General features: G+C 44.0%; 2 protein-coding genes across 5 annotated transcripts; one reads left to right on the top strand and one right to left on the bottom strand.

The window, feature by feature from the left end:
- The first annotated feature begins 2,752 nt into the window (after nt 1–2,752).
- Nucleotides 2,753–9,611, top strand: cobll1a (cordon-bleu WH2 repeat protein-like 1a). 3 transcript variants are annotated; one of them, XM_031792511.1, is made up of 9 exons: nt 2,753–2,879; nt 5,232–5,388; nt 5,626–5,827; nt 5,911–6,136; nt 6,328–6,369; nt 6,478–6,587; nt 6,787–6,978; nt 7,436–7,547; nt 8,989–9,607. In XM_031792511.1, exons 2-9 carry the CDS (start codon nt 5,297–5,299, stop codon nt 8,997–8,999), a joined length of 987 nt encoding a protein of 328 aa, XP_031648371.1. In that variant the 5' UTR covers nt 2,753–2,879; nt 5,232–5,296; the 3' UTR covers nt 9,000–9,607. The 3 variants fall into 3 exon arrangements, with proteins under 3 accessions (XP_031648371.1, XP_020337637.1, XP_031648370.1); XM_031792510.1 differs by lacking the exon at nt 2,753–2,879 and adding an exon at nt 3,314–3,592; XM_020482048.2 differs by lacking the exons at nt 2,753–2,879; nt 6,328–6,369 and adding an exon at nt 3,289–3,592 and having other exon boundaries at nt 8,989–9,611.
- Nucleotides 9,612–14,684: 5,073 nt separating this feature from the next.
- LOC109890099 (heavy metal-binding protein HIP) lies at nt 14,685–19,082 on the bottom strand. 2 transcript variants are annotated; one of them, XM_031792509.1, is made up of 6 exons: nt 18,660–19,082; nt 18,184–18,246; nt 17,994–18,035; nt 17,163–17,225; nt 16,626–16,754; nt 14,685–16,405 (listed from the first exon to the last, which is right to left on the bottom strand). In XM_031792509.1, exons 1-6 carry the CDS (start codon nt 18,985–18,987, stop codon nt 16,119–16,121), a joined length of 912 nt encoding a protein of 303 aa, XP_031648369.1. In that variant the 5' UTR covers nt 18,988–19,082; the 3' UTR covers nt 14,685–16,118. The 2 variants fall into 2 exon arrangements, with proteins under 2 accessions (XP_031648369.1, XP_020337639.2); XM_020482050.2 differs by lacking the exon at nt 17,994–18,035 and having other exon boundaries at nt 18,660–19,051.
- Between the last annotated feature and the right edge of the window lie 4,346 nt (nt 19,083–23,428).

Here is a 23,428-nt window from a genome sequence, read left to right as displayed (position 1 = left end):
GAGAGTGATGGAGTGCTGCATCAGAGGAACTTCCCTCCAGAATCACCCGATCTCAATCCAATTAGTTGGACCGCAAAGTGAAGGAAAAGCAGCCAACAAGTGCTCAGCATATGTGGGAACCTCTTCAAGACTGTTGGAAAAGCATTCCAGGTGAAGCTGGTTGAGGGAATGCTAAGAGTGTACAAAGCAGTCATCAAGGCAAAGGGCAAATATACAATATATTTAGATTTGTTTAACACTTTTTTGGTTACTACATGATTCCATATCAAATCAAATCAAATCAAATGTATTTAAATAGCCCTTCGTACATCAGCTGATATCTCAAAGTGCTGTACAGAAACCCAGCCTAAAACCCCAAACAGCAAGCAATGCAGGTGTAGAATCACGGTGGCTAGGAAAAACTCCCTAGAAAGGCCAATACCTAGGAAGAAACCTAGAGAGGAACCAGGCTATGTGGGGTGGCCAGTCCTCTTCTGGCTGTGCCGGGTGGAGATTATAACAGAACATGGCCAAGATGTTCAAATGTTCATAAATGACCAGCATGGTCGAATAATAATAAGGCAGAACAGTTGAAACTGGAGCAGCAGCACAGTCAGGTGGAAGTTGAAACTGGAGCAGCAGCATGGCCAGGTGGACTGGGGACAGCAAGGAGTCATCATGTCAGGTAGTCCTGGGGCATGGTCCTAGGGCTCAGGTCAGTTGAAACTGGAACAGCAGCATGGCCAGGTGGACTGGGGACAGCAAGGAGTCATCATGTCAGGTAGTCCTGGGGCATGGTCCTAGGGCTCAGGTCCTCCGAGAGAGAGAAAGAAAGAGAGAAGGAGAGAATTAGAGAACGCACACTTAGATTCACACAGGACACCGAATAGGACAGGAGAAGTACTCCAGATATAACAAACTGACCCCAGCCCCCCGACACATAAACTACTGCAGCATAAATACTGGAGGCTGAGACAGGAGGGGTCAGGAGACACTGTGGCCCCATCCGAGGACACCCCCGGACAGGGCCAAACAGGAAGGATATAACCCCACCCACTTTGCCAAAGCACAGCCCCCACACCACTAGAGGGATATCTTCAACCACCAACTTACCATCCGGAGACAAGGCTGAGTATAGCCCACAAAGATCTCCGCCACGGCACAACCCAAGGGGGGGGCGCCAACCCAGACAGGATGACCACAACAGTGAATCAACCCACTCAGGTGACGCACCCCCTCCAGTGACGGCATGAGAGAGCCCCAGCAAGCCAATGACTCAGCCCCTGTAATAGGGTTAGAGGCAGAGAATCCCAGTGGAAAGAGGGGAACCGGCCAGGCAGAGACAGCAAGGGCGGTTCGTTGCTCCAGAGCCTTTCCGTTCACCTTCCCACCCCTGGGCCAGACTACACTCAATCATATGACCCACTGAAGAGATGAGTCTTCAGTAAAGACTTAAAGGTTGAGACCGAGTTTGCGTCTCTGACATGGGTAGGCAGACCGTTCCATAAAAATGGAGCTCTATAGGAGAAAGCCCTGCCTCCAGCTGTTTGCTTAGAAATTCTAGGGACAATTAGGAGGCCTGCGTCTTGTGACCGTAGCGTACGTGTAGGTATGTACGGCAGGACCAAATCAGAGAGATAGGTAGGAGCAAGCCCATGTAATGCTTTGTAGGTTAGCAGTAAAACCTTGAAATCAGCCCTTGCTTTGACAGGAAGCCAGTGTAGAGAGGCTAGCACTGGAGTAATATGATCAAATTTTTTGGTTCTAGTCAGGATTCTAGCAGCCGTATTTAGCACTAACTGAAGTTTATTTAGTGCTTTCTCCGGGTAGCCGGAAAATAGAGCATTGCAGTAGTCTAACCTAGAAGTGACAAAAGCATGGATGAATTTTTCTGCATCATTTTTGGACAGAAAGTTTCTGATTTTTGCAATGTTACGTAGATGGAAAAAAGCTGTCCTCGAAATGGTCTTGACATGTTCTTCAAAAGAGAGATCAGGGTCCAGAGTAACGCCGAGGTCCTTCACAGTTTTATTTGAGACGACTGTACAACCATTAAGATTAATTGTCAGATTCAACAGAAGATCTCTTTGTTTCTTGGGACCTAGAACAAGCATCTCTGTTTTGTCCGAGTTTAATAGTAGAAAGTTTGCAGCCATCCACTTCCTTATGTCTGAAACACATGCTTCTAGCGAGGGCAATTTTGGGGCTTCACCATGTTTCATTGAAATGTACAGCTGTGTGTGTTATTTCATAGTTTTTATGTCTTCACTATTATTCTACTATGTAGAACATAGTAAAAATAAAGAAAAATCCTTGAATGAGTATGTGTGTTCAAACTTTTGACTGGTACTGTACATGAATTTGTACAATACAAACTCTTGTTTTCATTTGGAGGAAAGGGTTTTTGTTGCAACAGACAACACGTGTTGCAATGGAATCTGACTAATGAATACACCCCAGATCAATCCTCCCCATTTATGTGAATGCATTGTAGACACAGAAATCAGAATGGGTTTCCTTCAGTATAGTATCACCACACAGGACAACATGACTGACGATGCAAAGATGGCAGCACACAAACCTATAAGCCATACTGTATAGTCTCTAGTCCAAGCAGGATGAGAAGGGTACAGTAACTAAGACTAGAAATGTGTTTACAAGTTAAAGGGACTACAGAGGGTTCACCCAGTTTAAATAATGTGGTACAGTAGGGTCTATGTGTAGACAGGGCAGAGTCTGTGATGTCAGAGGGCTGGGCAGGGCCAGAAGGTGCAGTAGGCTGTCTGCTAAACAAGGATTACAGAGCAAGGGATCTCTCCCTCTCTCTAATTCTCTCCCTCTGATGGTGGTGAAATGACAGTCATGTTGATGGAAGATATCTCATTTCTGGACAGAGAGAGGTAAGGACATTGTCTAGTTGAAACTGATTTGTGGATTGGATTGTTGTGTAACTGCTGGACAATATGTTGGGACAGGGCTTGGGGAGCACTAATCCGTCTTGCTCATGGAGGAGTAAAGCCTATTCTGGTTTGCATTAGCCAGTTGACCAACATGGCCCAGGCAGGGCTGCATTTAATTATGTGCTTGGTCTATTCTGAGTATATTTGCTCTATTCTAAAGAGAGAATTTTTTTTGTGAATTTAAGTGTTTAACATATTCAATTACATTCCCTGATTACCACTATCATTCAGTTGTGAATTGGTTTAAGAGTACAGGACAGAACGGCTATATAGTAAAACGTGTTTTAGTTATGTAATTTAGATGTTCACAGGAGCCCCCAGGATATTCTTCCACATTGAGTGGAGGGCAGGCATACCCAAAGTGTTGGGAGTCCTAGAACTATAAAGCCTCCTAGCAACGCATTCCGGAGAGCAGCACTCACGTATTACAGTATAGGAACGTGGTGACGAACATTTACTCACAGCTGCAGAGGAAGGCATGCATTGTTGAACTCGCTTCTGACATAAACTAGGGGTTTGACATTTTGCATGCTGGTGCTCAGTTTTGTCAACTACGCGTGCCCCAAAACGCTGAACAATACGTTTGTGTGCGTGAATATTGGGTCTTTCTTATTTGACGACCGTGTCCAGAAAAGCCGTTCCGATGTTGTCTCGTAAGTAGACTTCTGTTGTTGTAGTTTGTATCACGTTTAAACGACAAGTACTAGTAGTATAAAAGCACTTGGAAGTGACATTAAAACATTTAATTTCGAACTAGAGTGCCAAATACGCACAAAGTCAAAATCCAGTAATTGTCAGGTGGCCAAGTCTGGTGACAATTTAAAAGGAAAACAATTTAAATGTATTTACTCTTGCTGAGTAAATCTTGTAGGATATGCCCATGTTTTTGTCTGCGAAAAGCAGGACGACTGTGGTTTTAGATTTCACATAAACATTGTATAATTCACCGTACCTCCTGTACATAAGTATTTCATGTCAAGCACTTGGATGTGTGAGTAGCCCCAGCTTTACAAGTGGATGAATGTTTATTTTTTTCAGAGACCATGAAGGGATGGGAAGGGTTTATCGGTTAGGCCCAGAGGGGCTCCTCTCTCAGGCATTTAAATGCCATCTCCAAAGTACTTTTAGAGCAGGAACAAGACATTTCACACAGGTCCTCAGAGGTCGGGGCCAGGCAAGACTTAATCTGTGATAAACTATATATGCATAAGTATGTGGACACCCCCTTCAAATTAGTGGATTTGGCTTTTTCAGGCACACCTGTTTTTGACAGGAGTATAAAATTGAGTGTGCAGCCATGTAATCTCCATAGATAAACATTGGCAGTAGAATGGCCTTACTGAAGAGCTCAGTGACTTTCAATGTGGCACCCTCAAGGGATGCCACCTTTGCAACAAGTCAGTTTGTCAAATTTCTGCCCTTCTAGAGCTGCCCTGGTCAACATTTAAGTGCTGTTATTGTGAAGTGGAAATGTCTAGGAGCAACAGCGGCTCGGCTGTAGTAGGCCACACAAGCTTACAGAACAGGATTGCTAAATGCTGAAGCACATAACGTGTAAAGATCGGCTGTCCTCGGTTGCAACCCGAGGAATCTGGGTTTGGCGGATGCCAGGAGGAGGGTACCTTCCCCAATGCATAGTTACAACTGTAATGTTTGTTGGAGGAGAAATAATGGTCTGGGGATGTTTTTCATGGGCTAGGCCCCTTCATCGGGCCCCTTAGTTCCAGTGAAGGGAAATCTTAACGCTACAGCATACAATGACATTCTAGAAGATGATGTGCTTCCAACTTTGTGGCAACAGTCTGAGGAAGGCCCTTTACTGTTTCAGCATGACCATGCCCCCATGCACAAAACAAGGTCCATACAGAAATGGTTTGTTGAGATCGGTGTGGAAGAACTTGACTGGCCTGCACAGAGCCCTGGCCTCAACCCCATCGAACACCTTTGGGATGAATTGGACGCAGACTGCGAGCCAGGCCTAATCGCCCAACGTCAGTGCCCGACCTCACTAATGTTTTTGTGGCTGAATAGAAGCCAGTCCTCGCAGCAATGTTCCAAAATGTAGTGGAACGCCTTCCCAGAAGAGTGGAGGCTGTTATAGCAGCAAATGGGGGACCAACTCCATATTATTGCCCTTTATTTTGGAATGAGATGTTGGACGAGCAGGTGTCCACAAACTTTTGGTCATGCAGTGTAAGTCCTGTACCACTGTAACACTTTTAGTTGACTGTGACATCAGCTTCTTACAGGATGTCAACTTCTCCTTATGTTGACATTGTCCTTCTCTGTTAGGAGATTCACCTGAGATTCAGTCAAGTCTCAGACTTTGGTCGCGTCTAGACCCCTGGGGAAGATCCATGGAGGAGGAGGAGAACCCTTTGGAGAGGGAGCATACTCTAGCAGTGGTTCTACCAGGAGGCCTGGAGAAAATGGCCACGGTACATGGGAGGTAAGAGGCATACAGACAGAATGTTTCATTGGAGCCATACGAAGTCATGCTGTGTATTTGGAATGGATTGACTGAGTATGAAAATGGATGCACTCACTAATGTAAGTCTCTCTGGATAAGAGCGTCTTCTAAATGACTTAAATGTAAATTGATTCATTAAAATACATTTTAACCATGAATATAGTTCTATACTGTGGACACATGTAGTACACCTGCACTGTGTTTGTATCTCTACAGTAAACCTGTGATGGACTTACTGGTCACACTCTGTGCCCAGTACCACCTGAATCCATCTGACTTCACCATGGAAATCCAGTCGGCCAATAGAAACGACATCTCCTTCAAACCCAGCACTCTGATTGGAGCCATGGAGCCTCACAGGATCCTACTGAAACCTAAAGGGGGAGAGGAGAAGATAAAGAGGCCATACGTGCCAGAGGTAAATACTGACAAAATGCATCTGTACACACTAGCCAATCTCCAACCTAGGTCAGTTCACTGAAGGGATACTGTTTCCTGTAGGTCACCGTACGTCTGCTGATCAACTACAAGAAGAACCATAAGGCTGTTGTGAGGGTCAACCCTAGAGTCCCTCTGGAGCAGCTCCTGGCTGCCGTGTGTGAGAAGTGTGAGTTCGACCTGGAGTCCACCATTTTGCTGAGCGCCAACGACTCTGAAGGACCTTTAAACCTCAGCAGGTCCCTCGATGACTATGGACTAAGGGAACTATACGCCAAGGACATGGCAGGTGAGAGATGATTTTATGTTACTCCGCTTTTTTAGTTTTGGTGCCACTGGTAGTGATGACGTACTTGTTTCATACCCAAACTGTGTATTGGAGACTGTCTACAGAATGCTATTTACCCACTGAGTGCATAGTGTCTATATACTGTAAATATGAAAATGCTGACATGGATGTCTTTTTCTAATCTTGAACAGCTGTCAGTCCTGAAGTGGTTATCACACTACCTCCCCCCGAGGGTACAAAACTTAACAAATCTCTGAAAATGCCCCAAGATTTCGGCAATGAACACATTTCATTAGAATACCAGTTCTCAACCATCTGTCGTTGCTATTTCTTTCTCCTAGAAGCACCTGTAGAAACACCCCCCCTACCAAGTAAAGAGCAGAAACAGAAGGAGAAAGAGAACAGGGGATTGTTCGGCTTATTCAGGAGAATTAAGAAGAAACCAGAAAAGGTCATTTGTTTTACTCTTCCACAGCTTAACTTTACCATCGTACGTAAGCGTTGTGTAAGAAGTCGATTTTAGCCTTTGACTAGATCTGTGAATGCAGTTTTTTTCCTCAGCCGTGCTAGATTTGAGTGCGTGGTATGATTTCAGTGTACACCGATAAAACTTTGTGATATGTGTTTGTTGCTGTGGTCGTCTTCTAAAGGGTCTCTCAGTGAGTGCCCCGGCCTCGCGTGGTCTGAAAAACCAGCAGGTGGCCAGCATCAGCATGAACTCCCTGGGTATCCACTCCTCCAACACCCTGCCCATGGACAACACCATGGTCAAGAAAAGACGGGCACCCATGCCCCCCATGGCAGGCTCCCAAAGTGTCCCTGCTAACCTCAACGTCCAGCCGGTGAGTGACTGGTGGTTAGGGAGTCGGATTTAGGGGTGTCTCTGGATACTCTTTCATGGTTTCCTTTGCTTGTTTGCTTTGTTAAGCCTGCATGAAACACTTAAGTGTTTCAAAAATCCCCTATTGGAAGAACAATTGGAACCATTTCCTTGTTTGACCGGTAGTTTTTTTTATGGGTATTATTACACCACTGTGGGGCTCTATATGTGAAAAGACATGGGAGGCTTCCACCATATTGACTTCACCTGATCTGATTGCCTGATTATGCCTTGCGAGTTTAGTGGTTATAGAGAAAAGGACACAAGAAAAGGAAGCATGTTAATTCTATTGAGACTCAGCCGATGACTTTAGACTTTAACTAGTGGTTCCAAGTCATTGTTCCCTGACCACAGTGAGAATGTAAGGTAGATTTAGAGGATCCTGGGTTAAACCGCTATTTGTTTCTGGTGTTTTCCAGTTGACCTCTAGGAAGAAGAGGAGAGCCCCCCCGCCACCCCCCTGTGCCCCCCCACCACCATCCTCCTGTGTTAACACCCACAAAGGAGCACCCCAGGACACTGAGATCAAAGGTCAGTCATATTGAATCACTAGTTGACTTGTAATCTGAATGGACTCTCAGTGTTGTAATATTGAGTTAAGATCAGGGATTGGCAACTTTGATGGGGTGGGGGCGGGTCTGCATACCCAACTCATGATGGGGTGGGGGCGGCCCGACTCATGACCGCAAAGTTCAACAATTTACGTTTTGAGGTTCATTTCCTGCAATTCTATGATTTATTTTCCCCCATGGGACGGAGAGAAAAATGTAGTTCTACCACACATTTCCTGCAATTCTACACATTTTGCCATAGGGTGGTGACAATTTTTTTTAAATATGATAACTGCTGATCAGTGGCACCCACCCCAGTCAGTAATTCCACCATGCTTACTACGAGTTTATATGCCTAGCTGCGAGACTAATTTACCAATTAAAAAATGAAATGCTGACGTGTGCTAATTGAGTGACTGCTGATGCACAAACGCACCTTGTGTATTCTAACTCTCAACAGTAAGTTGAGACCCCGACTGAGTTCCTTTTTTTTTTTAAATAGCTCTGCATCCCTACAAAAGGGGGGCGGCTCATGGGCTGCTAGTTGCCCATCCCTGAGTTAGAGGGGAGGCTCATGGGCTGCTAGTTGCCCATCCCTGAGTTAGAGGGGAGGCTCATGGGCTGCCAGTTGCCCATCCCTGAGTTAGAGGGGAGGCTCATGGGCTGCTAGTTGCCCATCCCTGAGTTAGAGGGGAGGCTCATGGGCTGCCAGTTGCCCATCCCTGAGTTAGAGGGGAGGCTCATGGGCTGCTAGTTGCCCATCCCTGAGTTAGAGGGGAGGCTCATGGGCTGCTAGTTGCCCATCCCTGAGTTAGAGGGGAGGCTCATGGGCTGCCAGTTGCCCATCCCTGAGTTAGAGGGGAGGCTCATGGGCTGCTAGTTGCCCATCCCTGAGTTAGAGGGGAGGCTCATGGGCTGCCAGTTGCCCATCCCTGAGTTAGAGGGGAGGCTCATGGGCTGCCAGTTGCCCATCCCTGAGTTAGAGGGGAGGCTCATGGGCTGCCAGTTGCCCCTCCCCGAGTTAGAGGGGAGGCTCATGGGCTGCCTGTTGCCCATCCCCGAGTTAGAGGGGAGGCTCATGGGCTGCCTGTTGCCCATCCCCGAGTTAGAGGGGAGGCTCATGGGCTGCCTGTTGCCCATCCCTGAGTTAGAGGGGAGGCTCATGTAGAATCATGTGCTGCATATGGTGTCTCACCTGTCCTCTAGTGGTCAATATTTTAGTGGGCTCTTTCTGTTGACTCATTCCCCTGTCTGACTTGATTGTCCTGCTTGGCTGTTGGTTCTCCTTGGCAGTGGTGTTCGTCTTTTAGGCTGTTAATCACCGATTAGGGCTCCCGGTAGGCGGTACTTCTCAATCCTGGGACCTGAGCGGGATTGTAGACCACTGTTCTAAGCTGTGTCCCCTTCTTTCTCCCCTGCAGACGGCGAGTGAGAGCTGTGTCCTCCTTTCCTCTTCCTCTGCTGCTCCTCCTGCTCCTCCTTCTGCTCCACTCTCCTCTTGTCCCCGTGGTGAACGATTCTTCCTCCTCTCCACCGTGTAGTTTTTGAACTGTCATGCTTGTCACTCGGTAGTCTTATAAGCTCTTATTTTATTTCAGTTTTATTTGTTGATTTTGTTATTGTGTTTGTGCTTTTACCGCCTTGTAACCTTTTTGAGTTTCTCTGCGCTTTAGATGGTAGGTTCCTCAGCACAGTAACACAGCTTTGTTTTTCCTGCTACACCATAACTGTGCCTTCTAAAGAGACGCTACATACAATACACACCTCCGTGTAAATGACGTACATTACTTCACTAGTTCACTTTTGAATGAAACCATGAAGGGGATTAGGTTTTATTGTCTCCAATGTGTCTTTTCTGTCTTCTTTGTTGTTTTTCTGTTCCTCAATTGACATGTTTTCTACCATTCACCTCTTTCTTTTCAATCAGTTCATAGTTTAAACTACATCTGTTGAGGAGATCATGTTTTCTAAGTCAGACATAGGTTGCTATTCCTTGTGCAAATGTATTCATTTTGATTTTAATAAAGTGCTTTGATTAACTTGTTTTGTCGGAAACTGGGCTGTGTCTGTATTGTCTGAAATGAGATACAACCACCTTAGTACTCATTTCAATCACAATCTAATCTACGATCATCTTTGCACCCTTATTTCCTATATTGCAATACTCAGTTACTCAAACAACCAGCCATTCTCTATTCTAGATTAACTGAACATTCTAACAGTTTCTCTGTCTTTACAGGGAAGGGAGTATCACTTTACACACTGGAGGAGATGGGAGAGTGTGAGGAGGACCTGGACTCCACATCCTCATCCCCAAACATCTCCAGCCCTTTGAGTCAGCCCCAAGTGCCCCCCACTCCCCCTTCTACCCCATCCACAACCTCTCGTCCCTCTAGCACCTTTCCACCTTCTGATCCCTACTATCCCTCTCCTCTCTGCCCTCCCTCCCCTCCCACCATAGGGGAGACACTAACCCCTTTCCTGCTTTGTCAAACCAGGGCCAACCTCAAGCATCCTTCGTTCCCAACCTTAAGACCTGTCAACTCCACCAATGGAGGCTCCCCTGTGTCCTTGACACAGTCGGGTGGAAGTAAGGGATTCAGTCCCCTCTCTTTACTCCAACTCAAGACCAAGGCCCCTGGTGAGGCTTGGAGGAGTCCCGGTCTGAGGGAGGGGTTGACCACCTTCACCGTGGTTCCCCGAGGGCAGTCACTGATAGGGCAGAGGAGCTTGGAGGCGGACCTGACCCTGGCGAAGACCCAGGCCTTAGACCCAGCACAAACCATTGATGAACCCTCTAATGGTGTTGCTGAGCCTGGGTTGGACCACCACCGGAAGACACCTGTATTGCTGGAGAGGTCAGTGGTTGAGGCATCCACCCCAGAGCCTGATATGGATTCTAAACTTTCTCCTCCAGGGTTTCCAGAAGGTTCTACTGACTGGGTCATCAGTCCTCCAACCGTGTCTAGTCCTTGCGAGCTTTACCAGACTGCACCAAATTCACCAGTGGTAGTCAAGCAGGAGAGTTCAGAGGTCGAGGCCCAGGAGGAGTCCGAATCACCCACAGACAGTCTAGATTCAGAACTACAGAAAAGTCTAGAGGTAGAAGTCCCAGAGGAGTCCGATTCACTCTCAGAGATACCCAACCCATACGCAGCTGACCTGTTGGCCCACACCAATGGAATACCTGGAGATGAGGTGACCTCAACTCCTGAACTACTAGAGAGCAGAGGATCGTTCCGGAAGCTCAGTCTGGTGATGGAGGCCGAAGAGGACCGTTTCTGTTTCCCTCCACCCCCTCCCCCTGTGTGCTATGATAAGGAGGTGGAGGAGACGGAGCCAACCCAGTTACGATTGAGGCCTCCTGGGGGAAGAAATCACCGCCCTCCCTCTTATCCTCCCTCTTCTCTTCCTACGCTGAGTCGTTCCTTCTGTGAACCAGCAGAGGGAGACAATCAGACTAACGCCCCTTCACCCAAACCATACGTGCCTGCAGCCAAAGCCCTGGCCAGGAAAACCGTCATCCCCTCCTGCTTTGCCCAGGCTGTGGCTCTAGCCGTCCGTAAGTCTCAGTCCTCCCGAAGGCCAGCACCAGACTTGCTTCCCCCCTGTTCCTCCCATTCCGGTTCCTCACCCTCCTCTGCCTTACCGCTAACCAATGTGGTGAGTGATGATTTTGACCTGCGTTGACACGGTGATGACATGCTGCCAAAATTTGCCATTGTAGCAACTGGATTGGACCAACAAGTGAACCATTGGTTACCCCTATCATACTACGATGTGGTTGCTTCTATACATAAAGTTGCCATTCTTAACTTCCATGATCTCTCTCTGTGAACCTTTACACCAGTAGAGGCTGGTGGGAGTGGAATGGAATGGGGTCAAACATGGTTTCCATGTGTTTGATTCCATTCCTCCTCCTATAGGTCATCCCACCAGCCTCCACTGCTTTACACAGGAAAGAAGGGAAGGGCATATCTTTGTGTGTACATTTTACAGTGGGGATTTTTCTCTCTCTGGAAAGACGTCATTTGTTACATTAAATGGCGACCTACGCCTTTCTAAACAGTCCTGCCAGGCTGGTATTCTTCTGAGACACCTTGCTGTTTGTCTGTTATCTTTATGTGGTATATGGCCCTGTGGAATACCTCTGTGGACACGCTCACACTCTGTGTGACCTTGTGGAGGAAGGACTTCATCTAAACTGGTGATATTTGTGTCTCTTGTCCCACAGGGGCCATAATGGCTTCTTAGTAAATCTGTGAATGGAAGTTCCTGTTTAGAGTGAGGCGACTGCAGTGAAGTAGAGCCGGCCACCACATAGTCACATGACCTCCAAGTGGACCCCGCTTAGAGGAGCCCAGGCCCCTTGTTTTGCACGGGGAGTCAGCACGTTATAGAAACAACGTTTATCCAACAGTTTGGTTAGTGTACAGGTAATTTTATGTTCACTGAATTTTTTTGTTTGTATCATGCTACCTGTATTAACTGGAGGCAGTGCTGCCTTATGTTATTAAGATGTTTGACTTAATGCATTTCGATGCATTTCTTATTTGACCTTGGTAGTACAGTATTTATGGTATCTACATTTTTGTACATGGAGTTTCCTGTTGGCTCATTTGTGTTGAATTGTGCCAAAACCGAGATTAAATCATATGTAATCTCTCATTTGATTTATTATAATACTTTTTTTCTGTCGTGGACAGAGCTCTGAAATAAGACGACTTAAAATGTTACATTTCCTTCTACGTATCACACCTTTCTTCTGAGTGAATCTTTTTTTTTTTTTTATCCTTTTTTTTTCCAGACATATCATTACTATATAATATAAATGATCAACCATAATCAACTAAAGTGTGTTGCTTTTTTTTGCCACTGGAGAGCAGGAGCACACTTCACCAAATAAGTAATGTACAGAACCTCTGAGTGAGCCGTTTTGTGATCCACACTTGATAAATTAATAGCATTGACATATCCAGATATTTAAGAAGAGCATCAATTATACATTTTCTTCGTCTTTACTGGTTATACTTTTTAATTTAAAAAAAATGCATTAGTGTGTTTTCAGTTCAAGCCTTGTTTTATTGTCCATTATTGAGTTATGGTTGGTATTTGACAAGGATATTCTACAGGGAGCTATGTGTAGAACATTGATGGAAGATGATGCACAAAAATAATGTCCTTGTTATGCATTCTATGTTGTTCAGAGTGCAACATTACAGAATAAACTGAGAATATACAGCGTTAAATCTTGTACTGTTGACATATTGTACCTCTGCCTGAAGGCTGCACTGTGTAACAGTATGCATGGGTGCTGAGTGCATCCACAGTATATTGATTCAGCTCTGGCCTTAGAGACAGCCGGCAAGCAGCAGTTGCTACATACAGTCAGACCTAGCCAGAGCAGATGCAGCCTGTGGTTAAAGCCTCTTACTACCATACCAGGGCAGAGGGCTGGGATACAGTCCTCGCCTCTAGCTTCATCCTTTTCACCACCTGAGAAGGAGGGAGGGGGGGGGGGGGGGTGACGGGAGGTGACCTCTGACCCTATCGTGTTTCCACGGTGATCCCCCGGAGGATGTGTCCTGGCCCTCAAGGGCAGCGGCGATGTCATGCGGCCGTTGTCATGGAGAATGCCATTATCGCCCCTAAGGGAGAGTCACGTCTCAAAGGTAGAGAGACACACACCCACACACACATACTGAAGCTACCTAAAGATATCCAGTACAAGTGACAACTCTGGCATTCTCCTTCTTGTGATGAAAGGTTGCATTTCAACCTGGGCTATGATGTTATACACTACATGACCAAAGTATGTGGACACCTGCTTGTTGAACATCTCATTCTAAACTCCTGGGCATTAATATGGAGTTTGCCTCTCCCTTTGCTGCTATAACAGCCTCCACTCTTCAGGGAAGGCTTTCCACTAGATGTTGGAACATTGCTTGCTTCAATTCAGCCATGAGCATTAGTGGGATCGGGCACTGATGTTGGTCGATTAGGCCTGGCTCGCAGTCGGTGTTCCAATTCATCCCAAAGGTGTTTGATGGGGTTGAGGTCAGGGCTCTGTGCAGGCCAGTCAAGTTCTTCCACACCGATCTCGACAAAACATTTCTGTATAGAACTCGCTTTGCGCACGAGGGGATTGTCATGCAGAAACAGGAAAGGGCCTTCCCCAAACTGTTGCCTGGAAGTTGGAAGCACAGAATTGTTTAGAATGTCATTGTATGCTGTAGCGTTTAGATTTCCCTTCACTGGAACTAAGGGGCCTAGCCCGAACCTTGCAAAACAGCCCCAGACCATTATTTCTCCTTCACAAAATTTTACAGTTAGCACTATACATTTGGGCAGGTAGTGTTCTCCTGGCATCCGCCAAACCCAGATTTGTCTGTCGGACTGCCAGATGGTGAAGCGTGATTCATCACTCCAGAGAACGTGTTTCTACTGCTCCAGAGTCCAATGGCAACTAGCTTTACACCGCTCCAGCCGACGCTTGGCATTGCGCATGGGCTTGTGTGCGGCTGCTCGGCCATGGAAATCCATTTCATGAAGCTACCGACGAACAGTTATTGTGCTGACGTTGCTTCCAGAGGCAGTTTGGAACTAGGTAGTGAGTGTTGCAACCAAGGACAGACAATTTTTACGCGCTAGCGCTTCAGCACTCTGCGTCCCCGTTCTGTAAGCTTGTGTGGCCTGCCACTTAGCGGCAGAACCGTTGTTACTCCTAGACGTTGCCACTTCCCAATAACAGCACTTGTAGTTTACCAGGGTAGAAATGTGACAAACTGACTTGTTGGAAAGGTGGCATCCTTATGATGGTGCCACGTTGATAGTCACTGGGCTCTTCAGTAAGGCCATTCTGCTGCCAATGTTTGTCTATGGCGATTGCATGACTGTGTGCTTGATTTTATACACCTGTCAGCGACAGGTGTGGCTGAACTAGATGAATCCGCTAATACGTTTGTATTTATAGTGTATTGTGTCAGATGCCTTGAACATCTGCATAATCATGAGGGAAACCTTTGAGATTACAACATACTGTTAATGTAGGATCCTATAGTGTCAGTCACATTAGAGATTTAATTAATAAAGCCTTTGATTAAGCAGGGCCTTTTAGATCAAATTAAATCAAGCTTTATTTATACAGCACATTTCAGACATGAACGCAACACAATGCACTTCACAGGAAAAAAACATGAATTCAAAACTGAAATAGGAGGATAAAATAAAGAATAACAAAGACTGAACAACTAAAAAGCACCCTTAGGTAAAGCAAAACTAAAAAGATCTCTTTTAAATTATGTCTATAGTTTCAGCCCCCCTCAGGTTCTCTGGCAGGCTATTCCAGAGACTGGGGGCATAATAACAAAAGGCTGCCTCTCCATACTTCTTGGTCCTAGGCTTTGGGGACAGAAGACCTGAGGGACCAACTGGGTACATAACTTAAAAGCATGTCTGACATGTATTGGGGTGCACAATTGTGGATTGATTTAAAAACCCTCAGGTAGCCAGTGCAGAGACTTTAAAACTGATGTGATGTGTGCTCTACGTCTGGTCTTGGTCAGTACCCGGGCTGCAGAGTTCTGTATGTTTTGCAGTTGACCAATGACTTTCTTGGGCTACCAGACAGGAGAGCATTGCAGTAGTCTGCTTGTAATAAAAGCATGGAAAGAGTTTCTCTGTATCAGCCTGAGAGAGAAACAGCCGCACCTTGGAAATATTCCTCAGGTGGTCAAAAGCTATTTTGGTCACATTCCTAATGTGTGATTTGAAATTGAGTTCAGAATCTAAAATGACACCTAGGTTTTTTTACCTGGTGTTTCACCTTCATTGCCCGTAAATTATAATGTGAGCCAAATTCTCTGTAATAATTGCCTCCAATAATAAGTACCTCAGTCTTGTCTTGATTTAGCCGGGTGCCATCCAGGTATTTAAATCACTAATACAGTCTAATACTTTATCTGTGGAGCTAAAATACTCTGGTGAGACAGAAATGCAAAGCTGTGTATCGTCTGCGTAGCAGTGAAAATCAATTCTGTGCTTTCTGATAATGCTGCCAAGGGGTGACATATCCTGTATAAACTGAACTGTACCAGACCCAAAACAAAACCTTTTGGAATGACACGTGATATCTATTTTCTCTGAGTTATGTTCACCAAGAGCGACAAAGACAAAGGCCTTACTCTGGGGAGGTAGGGGGAGAGCCACACGCAGCCTGTTTAATGTCAACCGGAGAGTGCCTTGAACACCACTACTAAGTCAAGCATCATTGTTGTGTTAGTAGTTCACACTTTGATTTGGTTACTAGTCAAAGAGGGGTCTGGACTTCTTATGTCCATCAACATATGAATGTAACAACCTTTTACATTTTCAAATCAAATAAATCATTAATTTTTATGATTATATATTATCTCATTTTCTTTTTCCTCTGCATTTCTCATTGTCAAAAATACAAGGAAAAGCCTGGATGGAGTGAAGGAGTCGCTTTACATCAATGGTGCAAATGATCTGGATAATTTATTGATCTCAAACTCACACCAGAGTGCTCCCTTCACATAGGGAAGAGCAGGAAGCCACTGAAGGTGCTGTAGTTACTCGACTTTTCATCATAGAGCTCCTGATTTACTGGGAGACGCATGTAGACCACATCCCCGGCCTCCAGCTCTAGAGTCAACGCATTAGACAAGAACCTATTACGCCCATTGTCATTGTTCTGGTGATTGAACATGACACTCTTGTCGTTGTGGTAAATATGGGCATCTATGGACTGTGGACCCTTGAGACCCATGGCAGTGAATCTGATGTAGTAGAGTCCTCTCACTGGTGCTGTGAAGACACCTGCATCAGAGGAGAGTAAAATAAGTTAACAGACTGTCACAGACACTGTTAGCAACGCTGGAATAGCTGGTTGTCTACATGTTTTTATATGGGATAAAGATGACACAATCACAATGCATGTGTACACCTGTCTGATAGCAGATGTCTAATGTGAACATGATCTGATCCTAGGTCACATTTGAATACAACGTGAAAAGGGGGTCTTAGAATGTTCAAAAACCTGTATTTGGGTTGTAGGCCTTGCCGATGTTGGTGATGACCCTTCTGTATACTAGTGTAGTGATACTATTAAAGGGTCCTACATGTCCATCATTAGTCAAACCAGCAGAGAAGGCCACCTTTGGTCTGTCTATGAACACAGAGGAGGGAATTCAAATCCCTGATTAAAGACAAAAACAACATGGTAAAATGCATAATATGGTTCTGATGAAGACGAAAATCACCTAAAAAAACAGAGAAATTAAATCCTAACGAAAGGTCACTCTGGCCTCCAGGGCTAAAATATGAAGTGAGTTCATATGAGAAATAAGCATAAATAAACGGTCTATAAACAGTTTTCATAGACAAACAAAGATGCAATCTGTGACATTTATCATATTACGAACGCATTCGGCCATGGAGCAAAGTATAAAAACCGCTTTGATTCGCCAACAGCCAACAGCCCAACAGCCCAACAGCCCAACAGCCCAACAGCCATTCCATTAGATTACAAGCATGTGCAATCGTAGGACTACAGTACATGCACCATGGAGTTTACCTGCATTCTCTCTCCTCAGCTTCTCCACCATCCCCTCGCTGGCATTCAGTCTGGCCTCTAAAGCTACCATTACAAAAAGACAGATTAGTCAAATGATGCTTAAACTCTCTGTTTTAAGCAGAATTGTTTCATATATCCAGGCTGCATCACATCCGTGCGTGATTGGGAGTCCCATAGGGTGGCGCACAATTGGCTCAGCGTTGGCCGAGTTTGGCCGGGGTAATTGTAAATAAGAATTTGTTCTTAACTGGCTTACCTAGTTAAATAAAGGTTAAATTAAAAATTTAAAAATAATATATGTGACTGAACTCAGGAAGGTGAGCTTATGTCCAATTTTCAAGATTGTCTTTCTTTTACATTTTATAAATGTACAGACTTAGCTTCAAAGCGGCATATAATATGATATAATTAAGTTATGCTTCTTTGAAATTTGATAAAGCTGTTATTACATTTTGGAGACAAGTAGGAGGCAAAAGTGCCCTTGAATGATTTTCACACTTTCTAGAGGGCTCTTTTTTTGGTTTACGCCCATTCAGCATTGTTCACACCTTCTTAAGCCTTCGCCCCACCCATCTTTTTAAGAATTAACATGGAAACGAACGAGTCAGCGTGGCGTCGTCCTCCAGGAAGTAGTCTATTATCCCCCTCCTTTCTCTCAAACACGGGATCCTGCCTTTCTCCCTACATAGCTCCGTGCTTTCTCCTTGACGAAACCAGGGTCATCATTTAACAGATCCCAGACACGTTTGTAATTAAGGCATATGAAAGGTCAGGGAAGTTAGGAAAAGGCAACAAACGCCAACGATCCAGAATCCGGTCACATTGATTTACCTGTGTTCCCATTCTCACTGTCTGTCACTCTGGCCTCCAGGGCTAAAATATGAAGTGAGTTCATATGAGAAATAAGCATAAATAAACGGTCTATAAACAGTTTTCATAGACAATTTTACAAATACAGTTTTATTCATGACCCTTTCTTTCTAACGATAAACAACTGATGTTGGTGGACAAATGACATTACCTGCATTCATTCTCTGCAGCTCCTCCACGTCCCTTTCACTGGCACTCAGTCTGGCGCCCATGGCTAGAATTACGAGAAAATGGAAGATCATGATCCTCCTCTAATCTGACCTCTGACCTATAACAAATTCATTTGTGTTACAAAACAAAACAGGCCTCTACCCATGTTCTGTTCTTTCAAGTCCTCCACCTCTCTCTCAATTCATTTGTCATTTATTTATTTTTACTTCAGTTTATTTTAGTAAATACTTTCTTAACAATGTTCTTAAAACTACATTGTTGGTTAAGGGCTTGTAAGTACGCATTTCACTGTAAGGTATGTTGTATTCGGCGCATGTGACAAATACAATTTGATTAGATTTTTTGATTTGACTCAGTCTGGTCCCCATAGCTGGATTTATGGAAACAAAACAAGTCTCACAAACATGTTCATCCTCCACTGAAACGAGGTCATAATGAACCAAAAACCATAAATACCTGCATTCTCACTCTCCAGTCTGGCCTCAGCTCCTCTGTTCCTTTTTTCTCTCCACCTTCTTTCCACTCGTTTCTCCATGTTCCTCAGCTTCTGTCTCTGCTCCAAAACCACGGTCCCTAAGTTATCCACCATGTCTCTAAGCTCCTCTACCTCGCTCCAGATATCAGGGGTTGTGATGGTCTGGCCGGTCGTCTGTTTACTAGTCGTCTCTGTATCTTCAGTCCCGTGGCTCTCTACCAAACTCTCTCTGTCCCCACCACTTTCTCCCTGAGTCCATGTCCCAGACGGACAGAGCAGCAACACCAGCAGAGCTACAGCACCCCTCATTCTGAAACGACACCTCTTCGGAAATAACGCAGCCTGTGAGGTTCACTCCAGGCAAAAAAAAAGCAGTGAACCACTGCCTGAGAAGTGTTTCACATGTTTCTGACGTAATGTGTACAAAAGAATGTCAAGGATCCTGCTGAAGAATTCAAGGTGAGCTGGCTGCCTTTTTTAATCTGAGACACTGCAAGGTTGTGGGAGAACAGAACCTGTTATTTGGTTGAAGGTCTTTCTTTATCTCCATAAGGTACGGTGTGTCAATGTTTATGTTTATCTATTTACATAGTACTAATACTGTGACAGATCACACACAATGCATGAATGCACACTGTAGACGCACAGATGAACTGATTACACATTCAGAAGTAACACAATCACATAGTATTGACATGTTATTTTACAGATATGCACTCACACACAAATGAACGCACACACACACACACACACACACACAAAACGGTTGCATCCTGTCAAATCAATTGAGCAGCTCACACAACAACCGGTAATCAGTACTTCCCATTAATTTATTCAGTCATCTGTTAATTCGTTTTCATCTATATATTCTACCATTAAATATATATACATTTAGTTTAGTTTTACAAGGAGCCTCACGGCTGGTTTTCATACTGTAGCAGTAGGATGATATCCTCATCATAAATAAGCCTATAGGGGTGCTTGGGGTTGGAGTGTGTGTGTGTGTGTTCATGGAGTAGCTTTTGCTAGGATTGAAATAGGCAATCGATTAATAACCCAAAGCGTTGCTCTCCTGGACACACTGACTGACTAGCTGGTGGGGGAGAGGAGCTGAACAGTACTCAACAGCTCCACCTGGGGACTGACAGCCCCCCCCCCCCCCCCCCCCCCCCCCCAGTACGATGGAGATGCAGGAAAGAGAACGTTAGCAGCGCCTGAGGGGTTGTTGTGTTGGGAAACAAAATGCGGGGGAGATGATATTTGACCTTTGACCTGGAACATGTATTCAGCTGATCTTTTCTACTTTGGAAGAATGGGAAATCAGTGGGTTCCATGTAATTGACATTGTCAGATTCTTGTAGTGGTGATTTTTGTATGAGGATATGTGGTAACCTGGTTAAATGTTAGGGATATGATACTGGTGATTGTTTTTCATGATGTGGCAAATAGCCAGGGAAAACAAAGACAGAGCAAGAGGGATGTGCTTGTATTCAAGATTACCATTTATTTGAGTTGTGTCAGATTGATGCCAGCTATATAACTGAGAGAGAGAGAGAGAGAGAGAGAGAGAGAGAGATGTGTGTGTGTATGTATTTTGTAAGCAAAACTTTACAGCTATACACAGTAGCATTTTTTCGATAATAGCATCAGTATTATTATTCAAGGTCATTCAATTAGATATTTTAAACAGGAGAATACTAATAGCATGATTTTTTAAAGTATGTTATTTATATACCAGTTGGCTAAAGTGAGTGTAATAATACAGTAGTGAATAGGAGATGAACAAGGCTACTGAACAAGGTTACTGAACAAGTCTACTGAACAAGTCTACTGAACAAGGCTGCTGAACAAGGTTACTGAACAAGGTTACTGAACAAGGCTCCTGAACAAGGTTACTGAACAAGGCTACTGAACAAGGTTACTGAACAAGGCTACTGAACAAAGCTACTGAAAAGGGATACTGAACAAGGCTACCATTTGTAGAAACACTTTTCCGATTCATTTTGATTCAACATAAATAGTGTAAGCTTATTTAGATGGGTCTGAGGTTCTGCACAAATCAATGACTGCATCATAAGTTTCACCAATTATATTATTTTATACGTATCAAATATGTGGATGTTTGGTATTCATTTTCCATGTATATTTTCTTTAGTTGATCTGAACGTAGTGTACAAGTGGTCTGGTAAAAGAAAAAGTATGTTTCTAAATCCAATTCACCTGTTTCGTGTGTATAGATGACATAACAAACCAGAACTGACAGTAACCACCAACCCAAGTACAGCCTTGATATATAGAACAATGGTTATCTGCTTACTGCCACTACAACCAATGATCATTATTTAACAACCATACAATACGGTTTGATAGATCGCGACAAGCCGTTTCACCCTGTCATTTTCTTCATTTTGCAAGTCTCCGAGACTCTCTGAGGGGATTTTTTTTTTTGTGACGAATGCGTTGTGTCAAATTCTCCAAATTCAATCCGCTGACAAATTTACACAATTTCCCATATGCATTTTTCATAAGACTTTTCTTTGATTTAATACTGGCCTCGAAAATAGTCCGATTATGTAGATGATCAGATGAGGAAATGATTCAATCCATCCTGGTTTCACATAGAAAGTCATTTGATCTTTCACTAACTGTATACTCGGAGTCATTATAGTGGAAATATTAATAAACACATTGTCTGTGTTATTTATTCTGGTCTAAACTGTATTGTTAGACTTTGAGTTTGACTGTAGTCCTAAACGATAGTGCAGTATTATTATATAACCACTAGTGGGCAGAGTAATCACTATTTAAGACTCAGGGTTGTGTAACAACACTCAAGAGATTGTTGACTGGGATATAAAGGAAGAACATAATCATGACAGCACAGTTGGACATCTTCATCACTGTTTAGTATCATATTGATGATGGTCAGTATCTGTGTCCTCAACACTCACCGCTAAGAAGATGTTGGTGAAAACGGTTTTATTATTGCTGGAGTAGACTAAATGAATATGTTTATGGGGATGTAATGGAATGATATTTACTTTATTTATGATATTACATTAGATGTGTCGTTTTTTTTTCTTTCAAGGTTTTGTCACTATAAATTTGATTCATCTGAAATAAATAAAAGCCAAATTGAAGAGGAGCTGCAAACACAACATGTGCTATGTCAAGGTGCAAATGACAAATCCTACAGTGCGTGGACACCTCTATTGGCGGAATTTGAGATGGCTAAAGTTCATATTTCTATTACTTTACGTACGACTGCTCTCCTTTTAGTTCACCTGGAAGTTCCTATTACAGTATCACATCAATGTTTTGGAAGCAACACAATTACACTCACCAGAGAAAACACACCAAGAATGTATTTTACATTTGACAACTGAATGAAAAACTTCATCATTCCATTTCATCCCATTGACAGAAATGATGGACGACAGGTAAAATATCCCAAATACAAAACATCTCATAAATATCCGACCGTCACCATTAATAATTCATTTCCTTTTCTTTGATACAAAAAAAAAGAACAGAACAATAAGCGTAACAACAACAGGGATAATATATGCAGTAAAAAGCTCATTGTCTGACGGAGGAGTGGAGAGACCAGTGAAATGTGCACTGGAGTGAAACACGAGAGATCCCCGAAAGGGTGAGGCTCAATGTCACTCTGCTCGGAGCACAGGCAGCGCAGGCAACACAGACAGGCAGACAGGCAGGAAGCATAACAAACCTCCCCCAAATGAGCCTAGCCGCTCAATTAGAACTATTATGACTCTGTTATGAGATAATGAAGAAAAAAATACTTTGGCCAATTGAAGATTTGCTCCATAGAAAGACATGTTATAAGCCTTGTAAAAAAATGATCATAAAGGATGCTTATAACAAGGTATAAAGCATTATAACTGTCTGGTTAAAAAGCAATAATCCAATGTATTTTCTTGATGTGTGTTTGAGAGCATATTGGAGTGAAAATGTACAAGGTTACTTTGTGTTTCTTTGCATTGTACGCACAGATGTGTGTATTCTATATGCTGCATTTGTCCTTTGTATACCTGGGCTGTCGGTTGCTAAACATCCTTCAACCCTAAACAAGTCGAGGAACAATACCTCCTTGCTTTAAGGGGTCTCTCTTTGGCCAGACCTTGTGATGCTTACCAAAAGGGTGTCCTTCGTCTGAAAGACTTATAGAAGAATGCATGCCAACTTATTCTGTTCATGAAAGAAGAAGCACATTACTGGCTTAGACCCTTTAGACGAACCTACTCGCTCATTCCATCTGAAGATAAACCATTAACCAACCGAAACACATTGGTTTCTGGGAAATAAAGAGTGAACACATGGAGCTGCCATGAAAACCCTTTCACTCTTTCACTTCCTTCTTTAACACAATATGGTTGAAGCGCAGCATTCACCTCTGTTTTCCTGACAGCAAACATCTTAGTCGTTTTCTCTCTCCCAAGGCTAAAACCGAAGCATACCTCAAGACCATGTCTTGGTTTCAGGCTGTTGTGTGGCCAGAATTCCTCACCTTGGCCCTTGTTAATTGCATCAGGGCTCTCTCCGTCTAGATGTGCTCTGGGATGGAGTCTCACAAGAGACAGGGCAGGTGTGACAGAACAACATTATAGTCCTATTGATGATCAGAATGCACTGGCCCGAGGGTGTGAGAAGCAGGCAGCCACGTCGCTTTGAACTTGGCATTGAACGGTGGCAGTCCGTGTTCCCTTTGTGCATTTCATTGTGCAGA

The sequence above is a fragment of the Oncorhynchus kisutch genome, linkage group LG16, assembly GCF_002021735.2.
Source record: "Oncorhynchus kisutch isolate 150728-3 linkage group LG16, Okis_V2, whole genome shotgun sequence".
In the NCBI taxonomy this organism is placed as follows: Eukaryota; Metazoa; Chordata; class Actinopteri; order Salmoniformes; family Salmonidae; genus Oncorhynchus; species Oncorhynchus kisutch.
Note: the sequence above shows the minus strand (reverse complement) of the source record. Positions and strands in the feature narration are given on the sequence as shown.